Raw genomic sequence first — 27,601 nt, forward strand, 5'->3', positions numbered from 1 at the left:
TTGGGTTCAAGAAAAATAACCTTTTCAGCGGACTATAAAGTATGTGAGCCCTATGACTAATCTCCATGGAGGCATTGCTCCTTCTTGAATTCATCTAGGGAAATAGGCCGGAATTTGAAAATTCTTTAGTTGTACAAAAGCACCACCAACATACTGTTTACCCTTCCCCTACTGCAGTGGGTTTGCAGGCCAAGGTTTTGCTAGCAGGGGCCTACAGGGTGGCTTCTGTGAGAAGATGCCAGAAGCTTCCCCTATGTTTGACAGAGTCAATGCCAGCCTGCAGGATGGACCCGAGACTGCCCAAGACTGAGCTAATCAGCAACTGTGGTAGTGCCTCAGGGAAAGCCTATTTAAGAAGGGGAAAAAAAAAAATCTGTGCCAGCAGAAGAGAGGAGGGAAGCTGTGTGGGAGCCGCGGCCCTGCAGCCCCCGGGCAGCGCCGGAGGGGCCGGAGCCGCTCCCGGCCCGGCGCAGAGATTCCCCCCCAGCCCGCGGCGCCCCCGGCCCGCGGAGCCCCCGGGGGAGCAGCTCCCCCCCCGCAGCCCGGGCAGGGCCCCCCCCGGGGCAGGGGGTGCCCGCAGGGGGCTGTGACCCGCGGGCAGCGGCGCTGGGGCAGCTCCGGGCAGGGCCTGTGGCCCCGCGGGGAGGAGCCCGGGCTGGGGCCGGGCTGGGGCAGGGCCTGTGCCCCCGGGGGCGGGGGGGGCTGGGGCCGGCTGGGCCGGGGGGGCTGCGCCCGCGGGGGGGACACGCTGCGGCAGGGGGGGAAGGGCTGCGGCGGGGGGAAGGGCTCCCGCTGGAGCAGGGCAGGGAGGGCTGTCTCCCGCGGGAGGGACCCCGGGCTGGGCAGGGCAGGGGGTGAGGAGCCCCCCCTGAGGGGCAGGAGCGGCGGGGGCAGCGTGTGAGGGACTGGCCCAGCCCGGCCGCGGCCCTGCGCCGCTGCGGGGAGGGGGAGAAAACTGGTAATAAAGGGAAGCCCAGGAATAAGGGAGGGGTGGGGCGAAGGTGTTTTTTTTTCTGATTGGAATGTTAATAAACTAATTTTCCCCTGGTCGAATCTGTTTTGCCCATGACAGTAATTGCTTAGTGACCTCCCTGTCCTTATCTCGACCCACAAACCTTTTGTTATGTTCCACACACACACACACCCCCATTTCAGGAGGGGAGTCACAGAGCAGTATTGGTTAGCACCACCCATTCAGCCAGGGTCAAATCACAACACCCAGAAATGGATCAACCACTTGAATCGAGAAGTATAAGTGAACACTGTGCAGGAATAGGCTGGCTACATCAGCTGTCTGCATTCCCCCTTTTCCCCAGACCTAAAGGCTTAAAGAACAAGGAGCAGTTTTTATCCTTTTTATCCATTATTATATTCTACGTCACAACTCAGACAATGAAGCACGCATTTGTTCGACGGCGATCACACTATATGAAGCAGAAGTACCTCTTCCCATACTTCCCCAGGTTTGTATTCTCCATCTTGTTTTGCTGTGTGAGTACAGTCATCAGGCTTTTGTTTCCAATCACCAGGCAAGCAACCTCACCAACACAAGCAAGCACTAAATTCAGTTCAACTCACTCGTGTTTTCATTAATTGGCTGACTAAGGTGAAATGTATCCCCTAAGACCACCCGCTTTCTGCAAGTGAACACTATGTCAGGGAACACTCTCTCTTCTGAAGATGCTCGTCACTAACGAGCCTCAGATTCCTTCCTTGCATAAGCCAATTTCCCATGTCACATAGCAATTATGTAAATGAAGGTGAAATTCCAGATAACTTCTATTGGTTCCTCTCAGCTCAAGATTAAGATGATGAAAAACATTAAGTAACTTTCATTTCAGTCTGAGGAAAGAGCTGGCTACCCAAATGAAAAAATAATTTTTTTAAAAGTACACTTTTAAATGGGCTTTCCTCTTTATCCCGAAAGGACAAAAATAAGTGGATGAAACTCCACCTCCAGATTATATTGTTCAAAGAGGTTACTTCACTGTTACAGTCACTCTATTTCCTGTTGCAGCTAACTGTTGCCAAAACCAGACACTGTGCAATGTAAACAGTGAGCAACGTTCTGGATTAAATCTATTTGATATGACATGAAAGCCTTCAAAGCGTTTGAACAGCTTAGAGGCAATCCATCACACGAACATTTTTATGGCCTTCACCACATCTTCACAGTGTGAGTTCTTCCACCTTCTTCTTTACTCCTCACGATGCTGACTGTAGATGCTATTCTTGCCCCTTTTACAAGTGGGAACCTGAAGCAGAGGACTTGAACCTGTCTCCTCAGGAGTATCCAACATCAGCCAATGTAAATTAGGCCTTTGAAGGACTTTGAAGATCTGTATCTAAGTGTCTTGCCTAACATTGGAGAGAAACCCTGTTGGAGAGTAGGAAACTGAAGCCAGATCTCACAGTTCAGTGACAGTCTTGACTCCCTGTTCTCTAACTCTTTCTGATATTGTAGACACTTCTATTACTGGAAATAAAAAGATGCAACCATTTCCAGTTGAATTTGCTTTCATTAAAACCTAAAACCCGATTTAAAAAAAAACAAAAACAAAAACAAAAACCAAAAAACCCCTCAAACCCAGTCTTCCTACTATAATCCACAAACAAGAGAAATTAATTACAGAAGCCACTTTTACTTCCTGTGTGCAACACTAATATGAAAGCACACAGTAATTCCTTGGATCCTGTCAGAGGTCCTTTGTAGTCTCTTCTAACCTAAATCTTGAGACTGAGCTCTGGTAAGTGTATGTTCAATCAAACATTTTTATGTCTAGTAACACATAGATCCTTATTATGTTACTTGTACAAGAGATTTTTCATCTCCCACAAATACACCTACTTTATTAGTGGTTGAATGGAGTTACTACACTGCTTCCCACTACTTCAAAGGGAGGGAAATAAACTTTGATATTTCTGAGTAGGTCACATAGCAAAAGCTCAAATCCTAACTTCCACATACCTCTTAGAAGAAAGCCTACTGATTGAGCTTCCCCAGTTCCACATCATACCAGTACTACCACTCAGTTGTACCCACTAGCCTTGAATGAAATTTTTAGCATGGGATCTGTCATGTCTCATTTTAGTCACAGACAAGGCAGGCAACTAATCTAAGTTGGTTTTGTGTGTGTGCGTGTGTTATGATTAGTGGAGAGAAATCAAGACCTAATAGGAAAAAAATCACTGTAAGCTAAAATTCATCCTTCAGATACATGGAATGAAGTCCTTCCAGTGTTACGTATGAAGAAAACTTGCACTATAATCTTAGACGCTCAATTTGACTCTAAGACTACTCAAGTCTGTAATTTATGTTAAGATTGTGTGAGAAACTCCCTTTCCTCCTCCTGAGATTGTGAGTTGAAGTCCAATGCCAAGACCAGCAGACAGGAATACAAGAGATGATTCAATCCTATCGGGGTATGGTAGAAACTGTAGACATGCAAAACTCAAATCAAAAGCAAAGTACTACTCACTTTTGTAAATGGTTTCTAGGTGAAGTATAAGAGGATAGATCACAGATGGAAAGACATAAATAGACAAACCCAGGAAATGATGAGATTATATTAGTCACCATGATTGGAAGTACTCTCAGCACAACAGTAAACTGGACTTGCCTTCACCTTCACCAATGCACCATTACAGTTGAAAACCTCATACTATTCAGTGGAACGAGAGGACTTTGGGAAGAGTTGCATTTAAAAACCTCACTCAGTACTTTCCATTATTTCCATGGATAAAACTTGACCTCCAGTTGTACTGGTTTCCATCTCCTGATAAGGCCTGCAGACACACAACAGTTTTGGTCTACATCAGTGCAGGGCTTTAGTTGGGTTTTTGGAGTGACAATTACAGGAAAAAAATTGACGATACCAACAACTGCACAACAGAGCATGGTGCAAATACACCTAAGATAATAGCCAGGAAACCTCTATCATAGTAAGAGGCGGGATGAATACGGTACAATGTGCTGATGAAGAAACATTCAGCACAAGTACACTGCTCTCAGGAGGTAAGTTGGTTTATAGAAGGTGTTGTGTTAGGTCGCAGAATGTACCAGTTCAAAGCTAGGCTAAAGATCTTCAGTATGTTTTTGTACTTCACAATACAGACATAAGCTCTTGTTTACCTCACAAGAACTTGGCCTTAAAGCTGTGAACTCACAGTAAGTAACAAGGCATGCTGAGATGCACAGATGGAAAGTGCTATGCAGAAGTGTCAATACCTAGTGCTGTTAATGAGCAAATACCAAAAATCATTAATCAATGTATCTGAGCTGTTTAAAAGAAAATAGTTCTTTTCCCCTACATTATTTAATTTGTTCTCTCTGTTGCTTCTGAAGACATAAATATGCAACTTCCTCCATATACATGGCAGGCATTAAACTGAATTTTCCCAAAAAGTGAAAGAACATTGCCAAACAAACAGGAAGATGCCATCTGCCTAAGAACAGCCCTAAGGTGAAGAAAGTGTTAAAGAGAAAATTTCCACCTAGTTGGCAGCTGGCTGAATATATTATGCTACCCAGGCACTGTGCAGAAGGGATGCAGCTAAGCTGGTAGGGGAAGTGATTTTTGCTGTTTGAGGCTGAAATCTCCTTCCCTCTGGACAGCCCTTAACGGCACACTCATCTCAGCTGGTGTCTCTTTCATATTCACAACAAATCATGCAGCCACAGAGTCCTTTCAGCTCCAAGCTTTGATGGGCACAGAGAGTCGCAGAGCAAATGAAGTAGCGCAGTCTCCTGTGATGGGGTGGCAGCCCAAGCTCCAAGGAAGCTTGCATTCAGCTCTTCCCTCAGCATGTGATTCACCTCCTGAACTTGGATCCAGAGGTGTCCGACACACACAACAAGGCACCAGGCACTCTGGGAGGAGCCTCGTATGTTGGTGTTCAGGTGAACTGATAATAGTCTTCATGAGCATACAAAAGAATTAGTTTTATATTTTCCTTTGCACATAACAAAAGAACAAGTCCTAGACACCCTTCCACTCCCATACTATGCCACCTACACTGCAGAGCTTAGGGCCAACACCTTCCACCGAACTAACCCTTGTTTCTTGCCATGAATGACTACGGGACTGATGACACTACAGAGCCACTGGCAGTAGTCAGATTGTGAAAAACAGAAGCTGTTCCACTGCTGCAGATTTTCCAAATGCATATTAGTTATTTCTGGCAGGTTAATGTGTAGAGGTGGGGGAGAAATATTTTCATAAGCAGAATTATTTTCCTAATTTTGGATGTGGTACAGCAGCTATGATGATGTGGCAGCATACTTCCATTTAGGACAGAAGCCATATTCAAAAACCTCCCACCTAGAAGAAATGTCAGTGGTGTTAATTACATTAACAGACTCCCTGATTACTGTTATTACTGCAACTCATTATGCAGTGCGTGGTAGAAATAGTAGGTCAAACATTTCCCTCTTCAGATCCACTGTATTACTTTCTAAAATGTGAACCAACCATAAAAAGTTTCAAGGCCATAAATAATTCTCTGCTGTCCTACACTGTCACATATCCAAGAATATCAAAGCTCTTTATATTAAGTAATTAAGTTTCACAATACCCTTATGATACAGATACAATTAACCCCATTATTCATATGGGAAAACTAAAACAGAGGGAGGCTGATTGCTCAAGATCAGAGCTGGGAGAAAGAGTTGATCAATCTTAGGAATTAGGGACTAATAAATCCTGCTGGGTCCTCAAATCCTCCAGCTGTCATATGCCGCACAGGCACATTTATAACTTCAACATAACTCAGTGCTACAAACACTCGGGGGGGTTTGTTTCTGTTAAGCTCTTTTCTGAGGCTTTACTTGTGGTATTCACTGGCTTGAGCACACTGGATGTGGGGTACTGGAAATAGAGTTTGGTTACTATCCATATGCGCCACGGTTTCATTTTTGTGTTCTTTATCTGTCTAACCAAATGAAACGTCAGTTAACAGAAGGATATTCTCTACACTGCCAATAGAGTTTCTTTTGTAAAAGCAACAAATGCTGAAACAAGTTTCTCTGAACTAAATGAGTAAATTTAATGACTGTTTCTTCTAGCATAATGAGAAAGCTTTATTCTTACTCTTAAGAGATACTGTGTTTATTTCCATTTTTTTTCTAATTTACTTTTGTTGTGTTCTTTTTTCCTTTGTTTAAATATCAGATTTTGATACTAAATAAGCCTATTAATGTGCAATATCATTTCTTTAAGAAGAAAGGTCAGAAAGTAGAGTACCATTTCTCAATTACAAGCTTTTCTTCATAATACATTTTATTTTTCTCCTCAAACAACATGCACAGTATTTATAAAGTACTCTTGTGAAACAGATCTCTCAAAGTTATAGTCTGCAATACTGTAAAAAATTACAGCCCATAGTGGCTGGAGATTGACTTTATCACTTTCTGCTCTGACACAGAAAAATATAGTGAGTCAACTACTCTACTGATCTACCCACCTTACACACAGTCCTTGGAGGCATATTTAAATGGACACCGTGCAGTTTCAGGGAGTTAATGATCTTACCCGTGGAGGGGTTTGTAGTAGCAAATTTTTAATATGCATTGTGACTCCTCCCACATGTACGCAAGGGGAAGATTAAGTCACACATTATCTGCAGTAGAAGGTGAGATTTTACCACATGTCTGTAAAAGCCAAGTCTGTCATTTTGAACTTTCTTAGAGTTTCTATATAATGCATGGTATTGCACCACTTATTTTTATGCCACCAGCTATATAATTTAAAATCAAGGTGAAATCAGGAGTTTTCCTAACATTTATCCCCAATCTATTAAACCTTTAAGCGAGTGTTTATCTAATAGATCCTGCACATTTAAGCCAACAGGACTGATTTTAAGCTTCAAGTCACAAACCAGCATTTTACTACACAGAATTTTACATCAGCCACCAGAGAAAGTGTCTGCTTCTGACAGATCAGGTCACATTTAGAGGCTCCATGTAGTGTGGAGAGGTTGTTTGTTCATGAAACATGAAAGAGGACCCAAATTTACATGACCCTAGATACAGAAAAGAAGAAAAGACAAAACTAAGGGGAGGGGGGGCACATAGCTTGCACCTATTTGAACCACTTGGTTTGTTACCTGGCTTCAAGTGCTTCCTAATCGTTCATGCAGGTGCAAAGACAATGCAAATTGTTCCCTGTTCAGGATACACATTGCTTTTAATCTTCAGCAAAGGTGTGAAAGTTTTGCATGAGTTCCAAGACAAAACAGGTTTTTAAGTAAGTCTATAAACATACACGCAACATTACTTCTGTGTGTGGAAATCTGTCAGAAAGGAAGCGTTGAGTTCCAGCATTACCTACAGGCTCTGTGGTGTCATGCCAGCAGGGGATGCAAGTCTGAAGAAGGAAGAAGAAGGTTTGAATTGTTCTGCTATTCAGTAGATTATACAAACCTGAGGTCTCCTTCTCCTCAGGCCTCTACCTTCTTCCCCAGTTTGTGTAGTTCCCTTGACTTCCTAATGACTATCTCTCAAGTGTTTTTTTTGTCAGACAGAGAGAGCAAGATCAGTCCCTGTAGGCAGCAAATGGTTCAATGCTGCCATTCAAACCAGATTCCTTCTCCACGCAAACAGATGCTGGCATGCAAAGTCTAAAGCAAAACTGGGGGTTTCCCACTGGGACATACGGTCCAATGCCAGGACTGAACACATGCTGTAGCATTGCTGTAGTAGGTTGTTAGTTGACGCAGCACTCTCCAAACTAGCTGGCTACAACAAGGTCTTTTACCATCACATACCACAATACTCTTCACACCAGTCCCTCTGCTGCCTTCTCCCAGTCTCTCCTCACCCAGGGCACACATTCCCTCTTCTCTCTGCTTCTTCCTCTCTCTCTTCCTCAGCTGCCCAACATCTTAACTTAACCAGCCACAGCTGCACCTCATCTACATCAGCCAACCTGCCACCCCTGAAGCCAGCCCACAGCTGTATATTATCAATGCTAATTAATCCAGCTTCATTCCTCTACAGTTAGGCACTGCTAGATGGGCTGCCTACAGCATGTCTCAAAGATCCCACTACAGATGCGAGATGGCAAGATATGAGAGCACCTATACAATGAGGTCTTTCTTTAGGGGCAGTACACACATCATCAGTAAGAAAGCAATTTGACTCTAGGCACAGTTTTAAAACATCGCACACATCCTGTCTGTGCAGGTTCAACATCGAAATGAAATGTAAGCACTTAAAGGGCAATCTCAATCCAGGAAAAGTGCTTATGCCTGAAGGGACCAATTTATTTACTCATTTCTTCTCACATTTAATGTTTATATAAGGCAACTGTAAGAAGAAAATTGAAATTATTGCATTCAAACCCATATTCTTTGTTCATGCTGGTCATTAAAATTCGTACTTAAAATCACAGAATCATAGGATGGTTTAGGTTGGAAGGGACCACTGAAGTTCACCTAGTTCCAACCCCCTGCCACAGGCAAGGACATCTTTCACTAGATTATGTTGCTCTAAGCCCTATCCAACAGATTCTATCTGATTTTTTTTAGCTCCTTTCAACAATAAGAACACAAAGAAGATGAAGACTAAAACTACAACAGAAAGAGACATCAAATGTTTCTGGTTACAGCAGCTAAAAAGGCAATGGGTATTCCACTTGTTTCTCCTATTAGAAAAAAAAAAGCTATTCATAGAAAGCAGGCCAATCCTTTCTGTCAAGTAGAAATGGAATTAAAAAAAAAACCAACCAACAAACCAAATCAAAAACAACATCCCAAAATGCACCCGTCTCTTAAAAATTAGTATTTAACATCCAACTACAATGGTACGCCACAGTTCAAACACCAGTGCTGTGCTTTGTCCACAAAACGCTGGCAGTTCTGTGGTTTAGTTTCAGAGGGCATCAGACTAGCTACTGAAATGGTCCTTTCTGGACATAGAATAATCAATAAACAAATCCCCCAGAACTTTTTCCTCTCACAGTGACATCATTCTCCTACCTGGGGCATAGCTTTTCTGCTGATGGGAGACTTTAATTCACCTGATAGAAGCCAGCTATTTGGATTCTTGTTGTTTATCTTACATATTTGGAAAGTTATTAGGTTTCATATATATATTTGCATCTTTGAAGCAGTACAATGATTTTACAGATAAGACAGACACAAGGACACACAGTTTGTCCTGCTGTGTTCCCTGGTTCAATCTGTAGGCCACCAGATTTTTCAGAGCAGTCCCTGTGTCAGTGTTATCTATGGGAAATTAGATCAACCGGCATTCCTTGTGAGGAATAGTAAATTAAGCAAATACTTCTGAAAGGCCCACATGTACACTTGAAAGCACATAAAATTCTGTCATTTTTCTAATTCATGGTCACATCTAATACATAATATTAAGCTTCAGAGCTACTGACAACAGAGTAATACAGCACAGAATGCTTTGCTGAACCTCAAATCCAGTTCCTGGTTCATGAAAATTCAAGCCTGGCTTCTACTTCCCAGTATGTTCTTCGTCCATCTATAAAATTTATTGTGAAAATGTAATCATAGTTTTAGTCTTACAAAATATAAATAAACTACACCACTTCCATGATTTCATTTTCAATTAATAAACCACTGTGCCATTCTGGAAGGAAAATGTGAATTCATTTTTTCACATCATATAGCTTTTTTTCCTGTTAGTGACAGAATGCAGTCCAAAGAAAAGAATAAGGAAGTTGTTCTCATAGTGGAGTCTGCAAAGGCTGCAGCTCCAGTTGGGGGGTCTGCACCATCTACCCCAGCAGTGGCCGGTGCCTTCACCCAGATGGAGCTGCTGAAGGCAGAGGCTGCAGTGTGGACCTCAGGCTGCAGGAAATGCCTAGACCATTCCCCTGGGGCTGGGCCAGGCAGCAGACCTGCCTCTAAAAGCTGTGCCCAAGTGGAAGACCTCCTGCAGCAGGTGACTGAGCTGTGGTAAGAAGTCTGCATGACATCGGGGAGGCTAAGAGGGAGGTGGAGGGCTGGCAGTCTGCAGTGGACCCACAGCCCAACAGCCAAAAATTCCCTCACTGGCATATACAGAAGGGAGTGGGGCCAATAATGCAGAAGAATGGAAGCCTGCAATGGCAAGGACCTGCAGAAGGAAGAGACTTCTCCTGAAGCCTGAGGTGCCCTTGCAGAACCATTTCACCACTCTGCAGAATGCAGAGGAAAGACCAGTCATACCAGGAGAGATGCTGGAGCTGAGTAAGGCAACCCGATCTGCTCCCCATATATCAACCAGCACAACTAAGAACAGGGGATGGGTGATAGTAGCAGGGGACTCTCTTCTGAGAGGTACAGAGGCACCCATGTGCGAGCCTGACACCCTCTCTAGAGGCTGCTGCTTACCTGGGGCTCGTATCAAGGATGTCACCCAGAGACTACCAAGCCTCACACAGTCCACTTTTATTATCCACTGCTGTTGTTTCAACTGGGCACCAGCAACACAGACAGGAGCAGTCTGAGGAGTACCAGCAAGGGTTACAGAACCCTGAGAGCAGCAGTAGGGGACTCTGGTGTGCAGGTAGTTTTTTCATCAATCCTCCTGGTCAAAGGGACTGGTGCCACAGCCAGGAGTTCAACTACTTAGACCATGGGACTCACTTTGAGAAACCTGGTCTACTGGGGGCTGATGGGGTCCCATCTAACAAAAAAGGGGAAGAGTATCTTTGGTCATAAGCTTGCCAAGCTGGTGAAGGGGGCTTTAAACTAAAGTTGCCAGGGGGGAGGAACTGCAATCCATCCCACTCCTGCCAGTTTGATGCCAGCGACAGCAATAGATGCGCAGAGCCTGCAGAGGGATCACAGGTCAGCAGGAGAGCACCTGAAGAGCAGCACAAAGGAATTCCAGCCACTTCAGCTAGGAAGTCAGCCTCACTGGGGGCACAACCTAAATGACTATGCAAACGCACATAGCATGGGCAATAAACAAGAGGAGTTAGAGATGTGTGTACACCTGCAGGGCTATGATCTTATTGGCATTGCAGAGATGGGGTGGGATGACTTCTATGACTGGAATATTGGAATGGAAGGATATAAGCTCTTTAGGAAGTACAGGCAGAGTAGACGAGGAGGGAGTGTCTCCCTCTATGTCAATGACCATCTAAAGTGCATGGCTCTCTTTCCAGGGTTGGATGAGGGGCCAACCTAGAGCTTATGGGTCAGGATATTAAAGGGAGGGCAGGGACAGGTGACATTATAGTGAGGGTCTGCTACAGGCCACCCAACCAGGAAGACCAAGTGGACAAGGTCCTCTGTAGACAGATAGCAGCAGCATCGAGTTCACAATCCTGGTCCTCATGGGGAACTTCAACCACCCCGATGTATGTTGGAGGGACAATGCAACAGGGCATAAGCAACCCAGGAGGTTCCTGGAATGAGTTGGTGATAACTTCCTTCCACAAGTGACAGAGGAGCCAAAGAAGTGAAGTGCTATGCTGGACTTTGTTCTCACCAACAAGGAGGGGCTGGTAGGGAATGTAAAGCTCAAGGGCAGCCTTGGCTGCAGTGACTATGAAATGGTGGAGTTCACGATCTTTAGGGCAGCAAGGAGAATGGGCAGCAAGATCACTACCCTGGACTTCAGGACAGCAGACTTCAGCCCCTTCAGAGATCTCCTTGGTAGAGTAGCATGGGATAAAGCCTGGAAGGGAAGAGGCACCCAAGAAAGCTGGTTAAAAGCTGGATCACCGCCTCCAAGCTCAGGAGCGATGTGTCCCAACAAAAAGGAAGTCAGGCAAAAATGCCAGGAGGCCTGCACGGATGAACAAGGAGCTCCTGGACAAAATCAGACACAAAAACGAAGCCTACAGGGGGTGAAAGCAAGGACAGGTAGCCTGAGAGGAATACAGAGAAATTGTCTGAGCAGCCAGGGATCTACATTAGGAAAGCTAAAGCCCTGATGGAATTAAGTCTGTTCAGGGACATAAAGGAGAACAAGAAAAGCTTCTATAGGTACGTCAGTGATTAAAGGAAGACTAGAGAAAATGTGGGCCCTCTCCAGAAGCAAATGGCAGACCTTGTTACCTGGAATCTGGAGAAGGCTGATGTACTCAAAGACTTCTGCGCTTCAGTCTTCACTGACAAGTGCTCCAGCCACACCACCCAAGTCACAGAAGGCAAAGGCAGGTACTGGAAGAATGAAGAACCACCCACTGTAGAAGAAGATCAAGTTCAAGAATATCTAAAGAACCTGAAAGTGCACAAGTCCATGGGACCTGATGAGATGCATCCACAGGTCCTGAAGGAACTGGCTGATAAAGTTGCTAAGCCACTATCCATCATATTTGAGAAGTCATGGCAGTCTGGTGAAGTTCCAACTGACTGGAAAAGGGGAAACATAACCCCCATTTTTAAAAACAGGGGAAAAAAAGAAGACATGGGAAATTACAGGTCAGTCAGTCTCACCTCAGTGCCTGGCAAGATCATGGAGCAGATCCTCCTAGAAACTATGCCAAGGGACATAGAAAACAGAGAGGTAATTGGTCACAGGCAACATGGCTTCACTAAGGGTAAATTTGGTGGCCTTCTACGATATGGTTACAGCATTGGTGGATGAGGGAAGAGCAACTGATGTCACCTGCCTGGACTTGTGCAAAGCATTTGACACTGCTGCACATGACATCCTTGTCTCTAAACCAGAGAGACATGCATTTGACAGATGGACCACTCAGTGGATAAGGAATTGGCTAAATGGCTGCACTCAAAGACTTGCAGTCAACAGCTCAATGTCCAAGTGGAGACCAGTGATGAGTGGCATGTCTCAGAAGTCTGTACTGGGTCCAGTGTTATTCAATATTGTTGTTGGTGACATGGGCAGTGGGAATTGAGTGCAACCTCAGCAACTGGTAAACACCAATGACAACTACCTGTGTGGTGTGGTCCACACGCTGGAGGGAAGGGATGCCATCCAGAGGCACCTTGATAGGCTTGAGAGATGGGCCCGTGCAAACCTCAAGAAGTTCAACAGGGCCAAGTGCAAGATCCTGCATGTGGGTCAGGACAATACCAAGCACAAACACAGGCTGGATGGAGAATGGATTGAGAGCAGCCCTGAGGAAAAAGACTTGGGGATGCTGATGGACGAAAAGCTCATGACCCAGCGATGAAAGCTTGCAGCCCAGAAAGCCAACTGTATCCTGCACTGCATCAAGAGTGTGACCAGCAGGCCGAGAGAAAGGATTCTCCCCCTTGGCTCTGGTGAGACCCTACCTGGAGTACTGCATACAGCTCTGAGGCCCCCAACATAGGAAGGACATGGACCTGTTGAAGCAAGTCCAAGGGAGGGCCACAAAGATGATCAGAGGGCTGGAGCGCCTCCCCTATAAAGACAGGCTGAGTGAGTGGGGGTTGTTCAGCCTGGAGAAAATAAGGCTCCAGGGACTTATAACGGCCCTCCAGTACCTAAAAGGGGGCCAACAAGACAGCTAGCGAGGGATTTTTTCCAAGGGCATGCAGTGACAGGGCAAAGGAGAACACCTTTAAGCTGAAAGAGAGTAGATTTAGACTAGATATAAGGAAGAAATTCTTCACTGTGAGGGTGGTGAGGCACTGGAACAGGTTGCCCAGGGAAATTGTGGATGCCCTGTCCTTGGAAGTGTTCAAGGCCAGGTTGGATAGAATTCTGAGCAGCCTCGCCTAGTGGAAGGAGTTCCTGCCCATGGCAGAGGAGATCAATCTAGATGATCTTTAAGGTCCTTTCCAACACAAACCATTCTATAATTCTATGATTTTTTACCCTGAGAAACCATTTGGAAGCATTACGCAAAATCCTGAATCAAGCTATCATCTTTGATTATTTGCTGGGAAAGAGAAGGTGCCGTTTGGTCTCTCTGCTGACTGTGTCACCTTTCCTACTTTTCATTATTACTTGCCTAATTTGCATACATACATGAAGGCACAAACTGCAATCAAAGCCTTTTTGTGCCAGGTCTTTCACAAACACAATGGAAACATCTCTCTGCAGAAGTTCCTGCAACTTCTTTTATAGTAAATGGACAGAAATAGGTGTGATTCAACTCATCTTAAAATAGGTCTGTTAAATTACTCTCTCAAATTACCTGTTAATCTCCTCTGACTATAAAGGGAGACTGGTTGATTAGCTTAGTTGAAGACACTCACAGCATAGATATCAGCAGTTAGATGATTTCTACCCCCAGTCACAGGTTCCCAGTGCTGCTTCCATCTCATAGCCATAACTCCAGTTACAGATGATTTATTGCCTGTCCTTAAAATAAAACCTAACACATCATTACAAAACAACTATTTCCTGCTAGTATAGAAAATTTGGCAAAATAAGGCTTGTTAGAAAGCTTATAAATAAATCATGTAAGATACCATCCCCAGGGAAGAAGCACTATTACCTGTAGCTGTTAAGAGTATATGCATATGTTCTAACTTATCAGTATCTACTTCTTACATAGCAACTGTAATCTATAGATCTCACGATATTTAAATCCATTTTTTTTTTTTTATGATCTTCTACATCCCATAGTCATAAGGACATCCCAACAACATATAGTCTCAAGAAGCCATGACTCCCTGCAGCATGTCTGTAATGATTTGTTCAGCAGAACACTGGGACATAATCCACCATCTGTAAGTATTTATAAAGAAAGGCTTAGAAATACTTTTAGTCCCTATATATAAAAAAAAAAAGTTGCAGTTTTCTGAAATTTTAGACACTCAATTGCTATTGATTTAGACCCCAAAGTCTTTCAGCTCTGATAACTGGTGGGATCTCATATTTATTACCTTGGTTAGGTAGCAAAACCTTCAACCCAGAATGACCTGCTAAATTTGACGGTAAAATTTACGAAGGGGCTGAAGTGACCAAGAATGTAACCATGCTAAACGAGCCCATTACTGGGGAACACCTCTAACACATGGCTATAGACATGTGGCCATGCTGCATACTTTTTCATATAATCCCTCACTCCCTTCAGCGCTATGAATGCATACGAGATCTTCCCTTACCTGGTGAATCATAACTTTCAACAAAGGTGTTTATGCCCTCTCTTTGAGAAGCTGAACTATATAAAAACTGTATTAAATAGCTTTTAGAAAAACAGAAAAATGACAGCAGAGAACAGCAAACAATGCCAAGTTGGGCAGGAGCATTTATCTACTTGAGGGTAGAAAGGCTCTTCAGAGGGATCTGGACAGGCTGGATTGATGTGCTGCCAACTGCATGAAGTTCAACAGGGCTCAGTGCCGGGTCCTGCACCTGGGTCACAACAGCCCCACGCAGCGCTACAGGCTTGGGGCAGAGCGGCTGGAAAGCTGCCTGGCAGAAAAGGATCTTGGAGTGTTGGTTGACAGCCAGCTGAACATGAGCCAGCAGTGTGCCCAGGTGGCCAAGAAGGCAAACAGTATCCTGGCCTGTATCAGAGACAGTGTGGCCAGCAGGACAGGGGCAGGGATGGTCCCCCTGTACTGGGCACTGATGAGGCCGCACCTCGAATCCTGGGTTCAGTTCTGGGCCCCTCACTCCAAGAAAGACATTGAGGTGCTGGAGCGTGTCCAGAGCAGGGCAATGAGGCTGGTGAAGGGTCTAGAGAAACTATCTGGAGAAAAGGAGACTCAGGGGAGACGTTATCATTCTCTACAACTACCTGAAAGGAGGCTGTAGTGAGGTGTCAGTCTCTTCTCCAAAGTAACAAGTGGCAGGACAAGAAGAAATGGCCTCAAGTTGCCCCAGGGGAGGTTTTGATTGGATATTAGGAAAAAATTCTTCACTGAAAGTGTTGCCAAGCACTGGAACAGGCTGCCCAGGGAAGTGGTTGAGTCACCATCCCTGGAGGTATTCAAAAGATGTGTAGTTGTGGCACTTGTGGGCACGGTTTATTGGTGGATTTGGCAGCGTTAGGTTTACAGTTGGACTTGGTGATTTTAAAGGGCTTTTCCAACGGAAAAATTCTATGATTCTATGGAAACACTCAGTTGTGATCCCTGCCTATATCTTAACTAACATAAATCCAGCACAGTAGCATCTTCTGCAGAAGTTTCTAGCATTTTTAGACCTCTATTCAGCATGTCGTATTCCCTCTGATATAAGTTACCTAGAGGGAATACGAGGTTATTGCGGCCATCAGTTAAACGTGACACTGTCCCAGCTTCACAATGAATTCAAGAGATGCGGGACAAACTTTCAGTTTTATCTCTTATATCTGTAGAAAGAAAATATACATGTTATTCTGTCTTAGCACTAACTGTGTAACACCCTTTCAAGTACTTGGAGCTCACAGGAATGTGTAGCTCCAATGGACTGCTAAGGCAAATCCGTTCTGCTTTTGGCTCTGATGACAGACTTGAAGGAGCTTTGCTGGTAAAACAGGGCTGCCTCCTGCATAGCTTTCCAGGCACATTTTGGTGTTTTTTCCTCCTGTGATGTATATAAAAATTGTTGCATGCTAGTTCGTACCAGCTGATTGTCAAGATTTTCATAATTTGTCACAAACTATCCATTCTTTAATGCAGCACTCGCTGAACAGGGAATACTAGATCTTATTGAAGATAGTAAGCTGGGATAAGTTATTTAGTTAGACCATTTTGACACAGCAGTTTGAGATGTACCTTTCTCCTGAAACTTTAGTGTTTCAGGCGAGGGGGAGGGGGGAGACAGTACAAATAACCAGTGACTTTTGAAACTTTAGGCTTTAAAGGCAACAAACCACTGCTGAATCTGCCACATTCATCTGCACGGACTGCATATCTGCTTTTTAGAAGGCTTGAAAGTCAATTGCTGAAGCTTGAAAATACACATTCTTCAGCAGAGCAATACTCGTGCAGACCACCCATTTTTACTATTGAGCTAAAATAAACCTACTTTAAGATGTGCAAAACCCAACATTTTCGAGGCACAAACCCTTTCAATGCATCATCTTTTTCTTATTTAAATACTTGAAGAAACTTGGTTTAGTTTTGAAATGTTATGTTTAGCATATTTATATTTGGAATAAATGCAGATTTTACATTTAGGATAATTTCTGAAGGAGACACTATTATTTTTAAATTGCTTGATCAAAAAGTTCAGAATGCTTTCTTCCTCAACATGACTTTTGATTAAAGCTGCACATTTCTGAGATGAATCCTTTATCTTAACCATGCCTTTTGACATTTTGAATTCACCTCATGGAAAGAATTACATAAAACTGCCTCTCTACCCATACATAGATTCAGTGTTGATAAAAGGCAAGATGTCCTATTAATTTCCTTGTATGAAATATCCTAACATAAACGCAGTCTCTTAGTGCTGTATTGCTCTATAAACTAAAGTTCATTTCTCAGACATGCTGAAATGTGAGATGATAGAATAGCTGACCCACTTAGAATTAGCAAAAAGTTTTCTCTTTGCTTCCTTAAATACTTGATGTTTTGTTAAAACAAACAGAATCTATGCTTTTTGTAATGTTTATTTCTGTTTCTAAACCCTGCCAGTTCTCTAAGAGTGCTGTTCAGTTAAAAAATTTGCATCTGAAAATAATTCTATGCTTCAGAAATTTAGGTGACAAAATATTAATTTGTTGTGTCACCTGTGTAGCTGACACTTGATATATTTATTCCAAATATTAATTCAGATGATAAAATTCCCTGATTAAAGTACGAGACATCATGATAGAACCACCACATCGTTTTTCATCAGTGCAGAGCAGGAGGAAATAGTTGTCTGGATGCAATTTACGTACCGAGTTAGTGTAAATCTCTATTCGATGTTTAGAGCAGTGGTGGATTTTAAAGGACTTGGAAGTTTGAACCTTACATTAGACTGAAGGCAGCAAGGACCACTGTGTGGAGAAATCAGAGACATGTAAGTAAACCTGGAAGAGAAGGGAGCTCTGTGAAGGTTCAAATCACACCAGGGTGGGAGGTCTGAAAAACCTGCATGATCTATTTAACCACAGAGCTGAAGTTCATTCTTGGCCTCAAGCAGCAGAAATACTGTGCTGGCTCTTTGCATCTGAACAACTGGATTCTGCTTTGCTGAGGCCTTCAGGTGGCCATTGAAGATGAAGTTTTGTGTCTCAGACTCACTGCCTAGGGGAAGAGACTTGTGGCATGTGTTGGTGCTTACAGGCCCTTCTTAGTTTTGGCTTTCTCCACTGGCCAGGTCTCAGTACTGGGCTGGGATGCTGTTCAACACCTCCAAGACTGTGGCCTACCCCACCGCCATCTGTGTGAGCTGCCCCAGCTTCTGCAGGGGAGAAGGGAAGGTGTGCTGCATAGTTCAGGGTCTGCAATGGAAGATCTCCCAGTTGCAAATAAGTCTTCAGCTTCCATCCTTTGAGCCATTTATGAAAGGCCTTGACTGGATAAGGATTGAGATGTGCCCCCAGAAGCAGCATGTCAGTCAGAGATATCTCTGGTTTACTCCTTTTCATCTCTGTTTCTTTCTTCTTTTTTTCTTGGAATATCACAGAATTAGTTCTGTTTAGATTGTGGATTAACAATTCTTAAATTGTCTAACCATTTCTTTTGATCTCACAGCTAATGAGGTTTTCTAAGATAACTCATCCCCAAAATAACTTCTCTAACAGTAAGGTCCCCTCAAGATATAATTTGTGTCTGTCAAGTATGCTTTATTCTATATATAAAATACATATTTGCTTTCAGATTACTTTAATAAGCTTTGAAAACTAAACCATGTGTTTGCTAAAGCATGACTCTCCCCCCTTTTCTCATGCTTCAAAAGCAGTAAGCTTATCTTCACTTAATGGAGGCAGAAATTACTTTTCAAAAAGTTATTAAAACTAATGACTGCAATTTTGTACTGTTCCACAAGTCATGGTGCTGTTTCTTCTTGCTCTAATGAGCAACTAACTGCAAATGCTTGTTTTGACTTGCATTAAGAAACCATTTACAAGAAAAGGTTTTTCTTTTCATAATCAAAGTAGAATTCTTTTACCGGGAACTTACTTGAGATATGCAAACATTAATAAAGATATTAGGATCACTAATTGTTTATTAAAAACAAGCACAAACAGTTAAGGAATATATCAGACACATAATTAACCCTTCAGATTAGGTCTTAGGTGCAAAGTAGTCACAGTTCAATGTTTAATTTATAGGAAAAGGCATTCAGTGTGGGTGATCATGAACTTGTATAGCACAATACAAACACGGGTTACAGCAACATTCTTCATTTTCTGATACTCCTACTTTCATTTTTGCACATCACAATTTAAATCATGCTAATTTTTTCTTGTCACCTAATGTCAGATATTCCATTTTATGAAAAAAACATTGAACTGTGTACATGAAACACCTCTAATCACCAACCAAAAGAGTTAATGTGTAATGGCAGTCACAGCTACTTTTTCTTGACTTCTCTGGAACAAACATTGCACCTTACCTCCCCTGCCTTATATGAGATAGATGAAGAACGAACTGCATTCCTTGGCTGCCTGGCTTTCTGCACTTTTAGACAATAACCCAATTTAATTGACTAAAATTAGATGGAACACTGCTACAAACTAATACAGATTAGCCTGGCAGGCAATAACCTCTCTTAAATACTTTGTATTACTTGCAAGTAGATTTTTCAGGCCAGGTTTTCAAAAATATTTGTCTATTTGAAAAGTTTTGAAAATTGTTAATGTGATATATGGATGGGAGAAACAAAGGAAATCTGGACACAAATCAAAGTCCTAAGTAATTTCTTCAGTTATATGCCATGCAAAATAATTTTTTTCTTAATGTTCACTCACCAAAACAATCTCCTTGGCCTGTACGGTAAACAGCTAGGCAAGCTGATAAGCAAGCAGCTATCCATGGCTGCAGTACATGAGAATGAGGCATGGCGTCTAAAAACAGAACTTAGAAAAAAAACCTGACTGCAGCTGTCACTAATAAAGAATAATTGTCTCTCAAAACAGTAATGCATGTAAGTGGTATGTAGACTACTGCAAAAAACCACAGAGGAAATTAAAATTTATACTTTTCCTGAGATTTCGCTAAGTCTTCAACAATGTAATTCATCATCATATACTTCCTAAAGCTGCTAATATTTAAGTAAACCTCATCTACACTGTTCTGGTTTCCATCATTCTCCACTCTTTCAGGTGGTGCAGGAAATCAAAATAAAACAGCTAATCCCAACTGTTTCTGACCAGCATTATTTCTCCTAGTGTTTTGACCAATGATCATTGTGTGCTTATGGGTAAACTTGAAAGTAAACATGTTTTAAAGATATATTTTTAAGATAAGCGCCTGCAGTCTTTCATCTTGTATCTGTAGCCTGGAAATCAATGAATGGCTGTGTATTCATAATTTCTATGAATCGCTGTCCCTAAATTTATACAGTAGCCTAAAAACTTATGGAAGACAGTGGATCATAAACTAGCTCAGCCAAGGAGCTTAATTATACAAATGTGCTACTGTGAGATGGCATATTCATTTTGCCCATTCCTGTAGCTGTTCGTGACTGAGTCATGCAGATTCAGCCCACTGTATGCTGCAGGTAGACACCACATGGTGACTTTAACAAGCCAGGCTGCTGAAGAGCACCAGAGGCAAAAGCTGGATAAATCCACTCAGAAAGGCATTTCTAGAGTTTAGCTTTAAGATATGTCTGCATTAGGTCAGCCCTGCAGAACTGATGCTGAGACCAATGAAGTAGGTGTTGTTATGAGCTGCACAAGAGCAAGCAGAGAGGAAAATTTGTTCGTTATAAGCCAAAAGCATGCTGCATCAGTTATGGCATCTATTCAAAGACAGGAACCTAATTTCATGTGGGTTGAAAACCTGCATGGCAGCAGCTGAAGACAGTGCACAACAAGCTTTGTTCTCTCTCCTTTTCACTGCTGAAAAAGTCACCAGTCACTTGTCTTTAAGGAAATCCACCTTGCTAAATATGCTTAGGAGTACGAATGAAATGTACATATTTTTTTAATGAATATATATCTATATGTGCCTATGTATATATGCTACATGGTTTATTTATGTTCATACAGCCTGACTCAGTAGAAGCTAATATGCAGCCTTGATGACCTAAGCGACCAAACCACAGTGGCTACAGGGCTCCCCTTTGCTTCAGCTGGGGCACACAGCCCATTCCCTTCCCACAATGTAGACAGGATGCTGCCAACATGCAGAACATACAGTAAGTGGTCAAAGATTCCTATATAATCTGTTGGCCCTGCACCATGGATGGAGTTCTTGCTGTTCAGATTTGGTTGGCAAACACCAAGGGAATGCCTGATACAGGCTTCAGCTTCCTCTCTGCTGAATTCTTGAAAACTACTTCTTTTTTTTGGGCTCTGTTGCTGCAAACATCTAGTGGGAAGCAAACATCTAGTGGGAAGCAAACTTGTAGTGGGAAGCAAACATCGCTAATGCTGTCAGTTCCCATGGTTTTATTGTAAATCCTGTAAAATTTAATAAAAAGGCCACATGCACTGGAAGATAAATGCTACCTCTTATATATTTTATTACTGAATATCACAGATTTTACTTTATAAATTTACATAATTGTTTTCAAAATATATTCTCAGTTCTCATAAGATCCTACAAACCTGATAAGGAAAAGATTAAAAATACTTCCTTTACACCACACTCATGAACTGCACCTATTTTGTATTTGTTCCTATTGATGAGGTAGGAGTTTATTCACTATTTTATAACACCCTTGTTTTGTTGTAATACTGCTTTAATAGGGGTGTCTTATTAAAACATGTACAGCAATTTAATTAGTCCTATCCCAGCCATCCCCTTACTGAGAGTGATCAGTGGCATAAGAACAAAAAGAACATTATGGCCTGTTTGCCTTTAAGGTCAGTCCCATTAAACGATGCTGTCTTGCAGACCTATGAAATCAATTAAGAAGTACTTGCGAAGATAGCCAAGGAAAAGCTGTTTAAAGCCTTAACAATTTAAATACCCCCTGTCTTGATGTTAGCCCTATAAAGCTATTAGACTCCAGTCTGGATTGCATTAGCACTATGAAAGTCAGCTGCTAATCCTGTAACCACACTGCCTGCCTATCTCCTGCCCATGCTTTTACAGGAATTGTTTCTAGCACAGGTGAAAGAAGATGGGGCACTGAAGATGTATCAGGCAGAAGAACATACTAATCTGAATAAAAAGTACAGAAAATAGTTGAGCTTCTTCCTTAAATAATATAGACATCCCTGGTTCAATGCAGAATAGGAGTAATTTGGATTTTTTATTTTTTGTTGAGGGGTTTTTGCCCCTAGAAAGTAAAATTTTAGCTGTCTTCATACTGAGAGCATTTCATTAGTGCAGGACTACTTATGCCAGAAACTACTGCAATTTGAGGACATTCCCAGAGAGCAAAGGAACTCCAGGGGATTCTGGATATGCTAAGGGCTAAGTACACTGGAACAGGATGAAAAATAATATTTTTTTTCTTATTTGGAGATTTTTCACACTAAGAGGTTTTCCAAACCTGGACAACATTTATTTATTCATTTATTTCCCAAAGAAATTTATTTATTCAGGTACTGAGCTTGGGAACTATTTTTCAAGCCATTTCTTCATATTTTTTTATAGCTCTTTGCATTTTATACAAATATAATTTGCCTAATAATTTTGTATTGCCAATTGAACCAGACTTCCAAATTGGAAAATACATTTTTACTTAAATAAAAGATAACCTTTAATCCATGAAAGAATGTTAATCTCAAGAATTGTCAAATGTAAAAAGTAAAACTACCAAAATGTGATATCCAAGTTCAGGAACTCATTAATCAGGCACTCGCATTTTTAATTCCTTCATGCACAATATTAAGTCAAAAGGACGCTGTAAGTTATTCTCTAAAAGCTATTGTTAACATTGTGTATTGGCTTTGCATGGCAAGGTTTTAGTAGCGGGGGGGGCTACAAGGGTGCCTTCCATGAGAATCTGCTAGAAGCTTCCCCTGTGTCTAATACAGCCAATGTCAGTCGGCTCCAAGGCTGACCAGCTGCTGGCCAAGGCCAAGACCAGTAGTGATGGTGGCAGCACCTCTGCAATAACGTATTTAAGAAGGTATGAAAAAACCTTTGCAGCAGCAACTGCAAGCAAAGAGACAATGAGAATATGTGAGAGCAACAACTCTGTAGATGCCAAGAAGAAGGATGGTGATGTGGTGCTCCAGGTGCTGGAGCCCATGGTGAGGCAGGCTGTCCCTCTACAGCCCATGGAGGTCCATGGTGGAGCAGATATCCCCCTACAGCCCATGGAGGTCCATGGTGGAGCAGATATCCACCTGCAGCCCATGGAGAACCCCACCCCAGAGCAGGTGGATGCCCAAAGGAGGATGTGACCCCATGGGAATCTCACACTGGAGCAGGCTCCTGGCAGGACCTGTGGTCCCGTGGGGAGAGGAGCCCAGGCTGGAGCAGGTTTGCTGGCAGGGCTTGTGCCGCCACAAGGGACCCATGCTGAAGCCAGCTGTGCCTGAAGGACTGCACCCCATGGAAGGGACCCACACTGGAACAGTTAGTGAAGAACTGTAGCCCCTGGGATGCTTCTTATGTTGGAGAAGTTCATGGAGGACTTTGTCTCCTGGGGGAGGGACACCACGCTGGAGCAGGGGAAGTGTGAGAAGGAAGGAGAAACAGAGACATGTGATGAACTGACCACAATCCCCATTCCCTGTTCCCCTGCACCACTTGGAGGGAGGAGGTAGAGAAGTCAGGAGTTAAATTGAGCCTGGGAAAAAGGCGGGGGTGGGGGGGGTGTAAGTCTTTTAAGATCTAGTTTTTATTATCTCATTATCCTAATCTGATTTTGATTAGTAATAAATTACATTAATTTTCCAAAGTCAAGTCTGTTTTGCCCATGGTGGTAACTGGTCAGTGATCTCTCCCCATCCTTATCTTGACCATAAGCCTTTTGTGACATTTTCTCTCCCCTGTCCTGCTGAGGAGAGTGCTAGAGAGGTTTTGGTGGGCACTTGGCATCCAGCTAGCATCAACCCACTACATACTGAAACAAATTTCATCCAGATATTACTCAGAATAGTAAATCAACTCTTTCCATTGTCAGCAAGGAAAGCCACATACAAGACAGATTGCTCGCAGATAGGATGGTAAGAATTTCCTCTGCTCTTCTGACAGACACAAGCAGCAAAATCCTAGTCCAATTTAGTGCAAACCCATACCAGAACAGAGAGCTGAGCAGCCACTAACCATTAGGAAAATCCAGGTTTGGATCCAAATCCAGGCTCACCACTTCCCCACACACACTCTCCTCCTACATGCTGTCCCACTTCCAGTCATGTCACCTCTCTAGGACCTGCTTACCTGTCTGTCCTGCAATTGTAGCAAAGAGCCTGTGGGGAATCCTGGATGGGATCTTTAGTCCAGCTCTTATCTGGTAATACCTGGAGAGCAAGAATTAAAAACGACATGCTGTTAGATAGGTTGATCAAACATAAAATTCTGTGAGAACCCATCCTGGGCATCTGCACTCAAACAGAACTGCCCAAGAGAACAAGCATGCCCAGAAATACTAAGTCTTCTCTTCTGTTTTTTTGTTTTACCTAAAGTGGGTTTATACTGATTTTAATCAGGCCCCCTCCTATTTTACAGCAGGCAGAGTGGGCACAATGGCCTGGTGTATGACTAATGAGGAAAGATTGTGAAAAGCTCTTGGCTTCTTGTAGGGAAAAGAGACATAAAGAAATACCTACAATAAAAGACAGTGAGATCAGACAAGGAGTGACAAATTTAATACAAAACAAGGACAGAGGAAACTTCAGTGAAAAGACAACAAATGTGCTAAACTCACATCGAGGAAAATTCAATTTATACATGGTGATTATCATTCTGCTGACCCATATTGAGGCTACCAGATCATGAAAACATTACCATTAAACATAACTAAACCAGCTGTATTCTAGTGATTTGCTATTCCACAGGTGATCACTGTTAGATGAAGAAAGAAAAAGAAGACATCAGCAATTTCACCGGTTAAAGTATCACATGGTGCAGGTTACTTTCTAAAGTTTGCAAATATGAGCTCAGTCCAAGCAGAGAAAAACCCTCATCCCAGTCTTCCTTCGTCACCACTTTCACGAACAAAGAATAAGAGGCAGTGTACAGTACCTAACCCACTACATTGTAGCTCAGCAATACCTCCACCTGTTTGCAGATCTCCCACTAACCTGCTGTAACAGCATGTTCATGTCAATCCCACTTTCTCTGCATTTTCCCTCCTAAACCTTTTGTTTCTTTCTTTAAAAATTCTGTGTATTGCACAAGCACTTGCAGATATTTTTAGCCTGATTTCTACCTAAGCTTCTAAATACAAAAATAAAAGTTAAATTAGAACTGTAAAGGTCTACCCAACACCAAAAGATGCTCTGACACTTAGCAGATTTATTTCCTCAGAAGAGTATAACCATATGTGGAAATGAACAGTTAAAGCAACTTGTTTTCTGTGTACTGCTGTATAAACAACAGCTCATACAGGTTACACTTACCAATAAAATCTTTGCTGGGGGTGTAACATGGATAAACCAGATCTGTTGCTGCTAAGTTAAAAGCTGAAGAAAGGGGTTTGATGGGGAGAAAAAAACAACTTCAGAGGCTGAAGTTCACATTACCCTACCTACTCCAACTGGCAGATCCTTGCCAACTTGGATATAACACTAGCACAACCTTTGACATTTTTAGATATCTCTTTTAGGCAAGAATGTGGGTATGAAAACTCTCCATTTACATGTTAGTTTTCAGAAAAGAAGATGAAAGAAGCTCAGATTCTAAATACACACAGTATATCTAGTCAAAAACAATAGCAACTGAATCTAAACTGCCTGATCTTTCTCTCCCTTATGCTGCCCTTGCACTCTGGTAGGAGTTTTTAATTAATGCTATTGCTCCTGATTTCTTCCAGAACCGGTGCAAGAATTATGCTTAAGGCCCTTAGTATGTTCATTACGGTTATATGCAACCCAATATTTTAACTGGCAAAAATACCCTAATTGGACTACCCATACAATCTAACCACTTCTAAATAACAGCAACATGGTATTAAAGAAGGATTGCCACAGTAGTGTAACAGGACACTCCTTGGAATGCAGATATTAATGTTTTACTCTGTGTCTCTTCCACTAGACTTACTTCTAAAAATAACATCCTATAACTGTCTGGTTACCTCTTTTAGATTTTGGTGCTTAACTGGTGGGTTATCCTTGGCTAAAGGTCAAATTGACATCCACATGCTCTCTCACTCCCTCTCATCAACAGGACAGCAGGAGAAAACAACATAAAACCCAGAATGATATAAAGACAGGGAGATCACTTACCAGTTACTGTCATAGGCAAAACAGACTTAACTTGGTGGATATTAATTTGATTTATTTACTACCAGGTAGTAAGAAACAAAACCAAACATTAAAACATCTCCCACTACCCCACCCCTTTCTTCCCAGGCTCAGCTTCACTTGCTGACTTGTCTCCTTCCAAGCAGCTCAGAGGGATGGGAGTTACAGTACATTACAGCCCCTTTCTGCCACTCTGTCCTCATCACACATTCCCTGCTCCAATGTGTACCCTTCCACAGGCTGCCGTTTCTTCAGGAAATATCTAACTGGCTAACTACTGACACACTGTGATAATGTCTGTCTTCCCTCATCATATGCTTCATGTTCAGAAGCATCTCAAGGAGCCCTGAATACTGTCATTAGGAAACTACTTTCCAGTGGCATGGCTGGCGCTCCAGATTAAGTCACGTAAAACTAGGGAGGCTATACATAGGTGCCTAAGGTGCCAGTTTCAAGGACCATGTAGTCGAAACTCTCAGTAGACTTAGAGACATTCAACTCCTAAAAGAGGATGCTGGACAGACCTTGGCTTCACTCATTCCCCAGACCAGAACTGCCGATTACAATAGAACCTTGGACATCCAAACTACATGAAGATCCCCCAATACTGGTGACTTCATAACAAGGTTATTTCCACCCATCGTTATTTCCTTTGCAAAATGGACTAGGTGTAATGACATAAAGGAGCTAGGTCTTCATCTTGTTCTAACCTTTCCCTGTTCATCTCCTTAATTTGGGCAAATATATTTGAACGTCAGAGAAACTGTAGAAGTCGTAAATAGACATCTTCCTGTGTACTCACCAAGTTTAATGGCTCAAAACAAAAAATGCACAGGAAAGTCATAGAAACCTAAGGAACTCTCAGATTAAGGTTAAAGGTCCAGATGTAAAGAGAATCTGGAGACTAGTAAGATCTGCAATATTAAGGAATGCAGCCAAAAATGCCACTTAGATCTTTTAAGCAATTGAACGTGTATTCATTCTTAATAAAAAGAATGACACTAATCAGTTAATAATAAACAATTTAATGCAGATTGTTTAGCACTTGATGCCAAAAGGTCTGGCCTTGATAATGCAATGGCATAAAATAACTCTGGTATACACCATCATGAAATTAGATACATTCCTCCTAAAGAAAGACTTTAGAGAGTGGTCCTATGCCCAGAAGAAACAAGAGGCTTCTGAATATCCTGTTGTTTCAATATCTGTGCAATTATGCGTATGTGTGCATTTCACTGCCTTGCCCCTCAAGGTACTGACACTGTTGCTCAAATAGATTAATGGCAGAGAAGGACACTGATGTAGAGGACTTCAGATTGAAGTCCCCCAACACCCCG

The 27,601-nt window shown here is 42.4% G+C and overlaps 1 protein-coding gene across 1 annotated transcript in view; it reads right to left on the minus strand.

The window, feature by feature from the left end:
* Nucleotides 1–27,601, minus strand: part of FAM135B (family with sequence similarity 135 member B) — a 219,134-nt gene that overhangs the window by 94,961 nt on the left and 96,572 nt on the right. The window contains exon 4 of the mRNA XM_005239481.4: nucleotides 24,241–24,320. Coding sequence (XP_005239538.1) covers nucleotides 24,241–24,320 — 80 coding nt within the window. The remainder of the gene's footprint in view (nucleotides 1–24,240; nucleotides 24,321–27,601) is intronic.

The sequence above is a fragment of the Falco peregrinus genome, chromosome 3 (assembly GCF_023634155.1).
Source record: "Falco peregrinus isolate bFalPer1 chromosome 3, bFalPer1.pri, whole genome shotgun sequence".
Classification (NCBI taxonomy): Eukaryota; Metazoa; Chordata; class Aves; order Falconiformes; family Falconidae; genus Falco; species Falco peregrinus.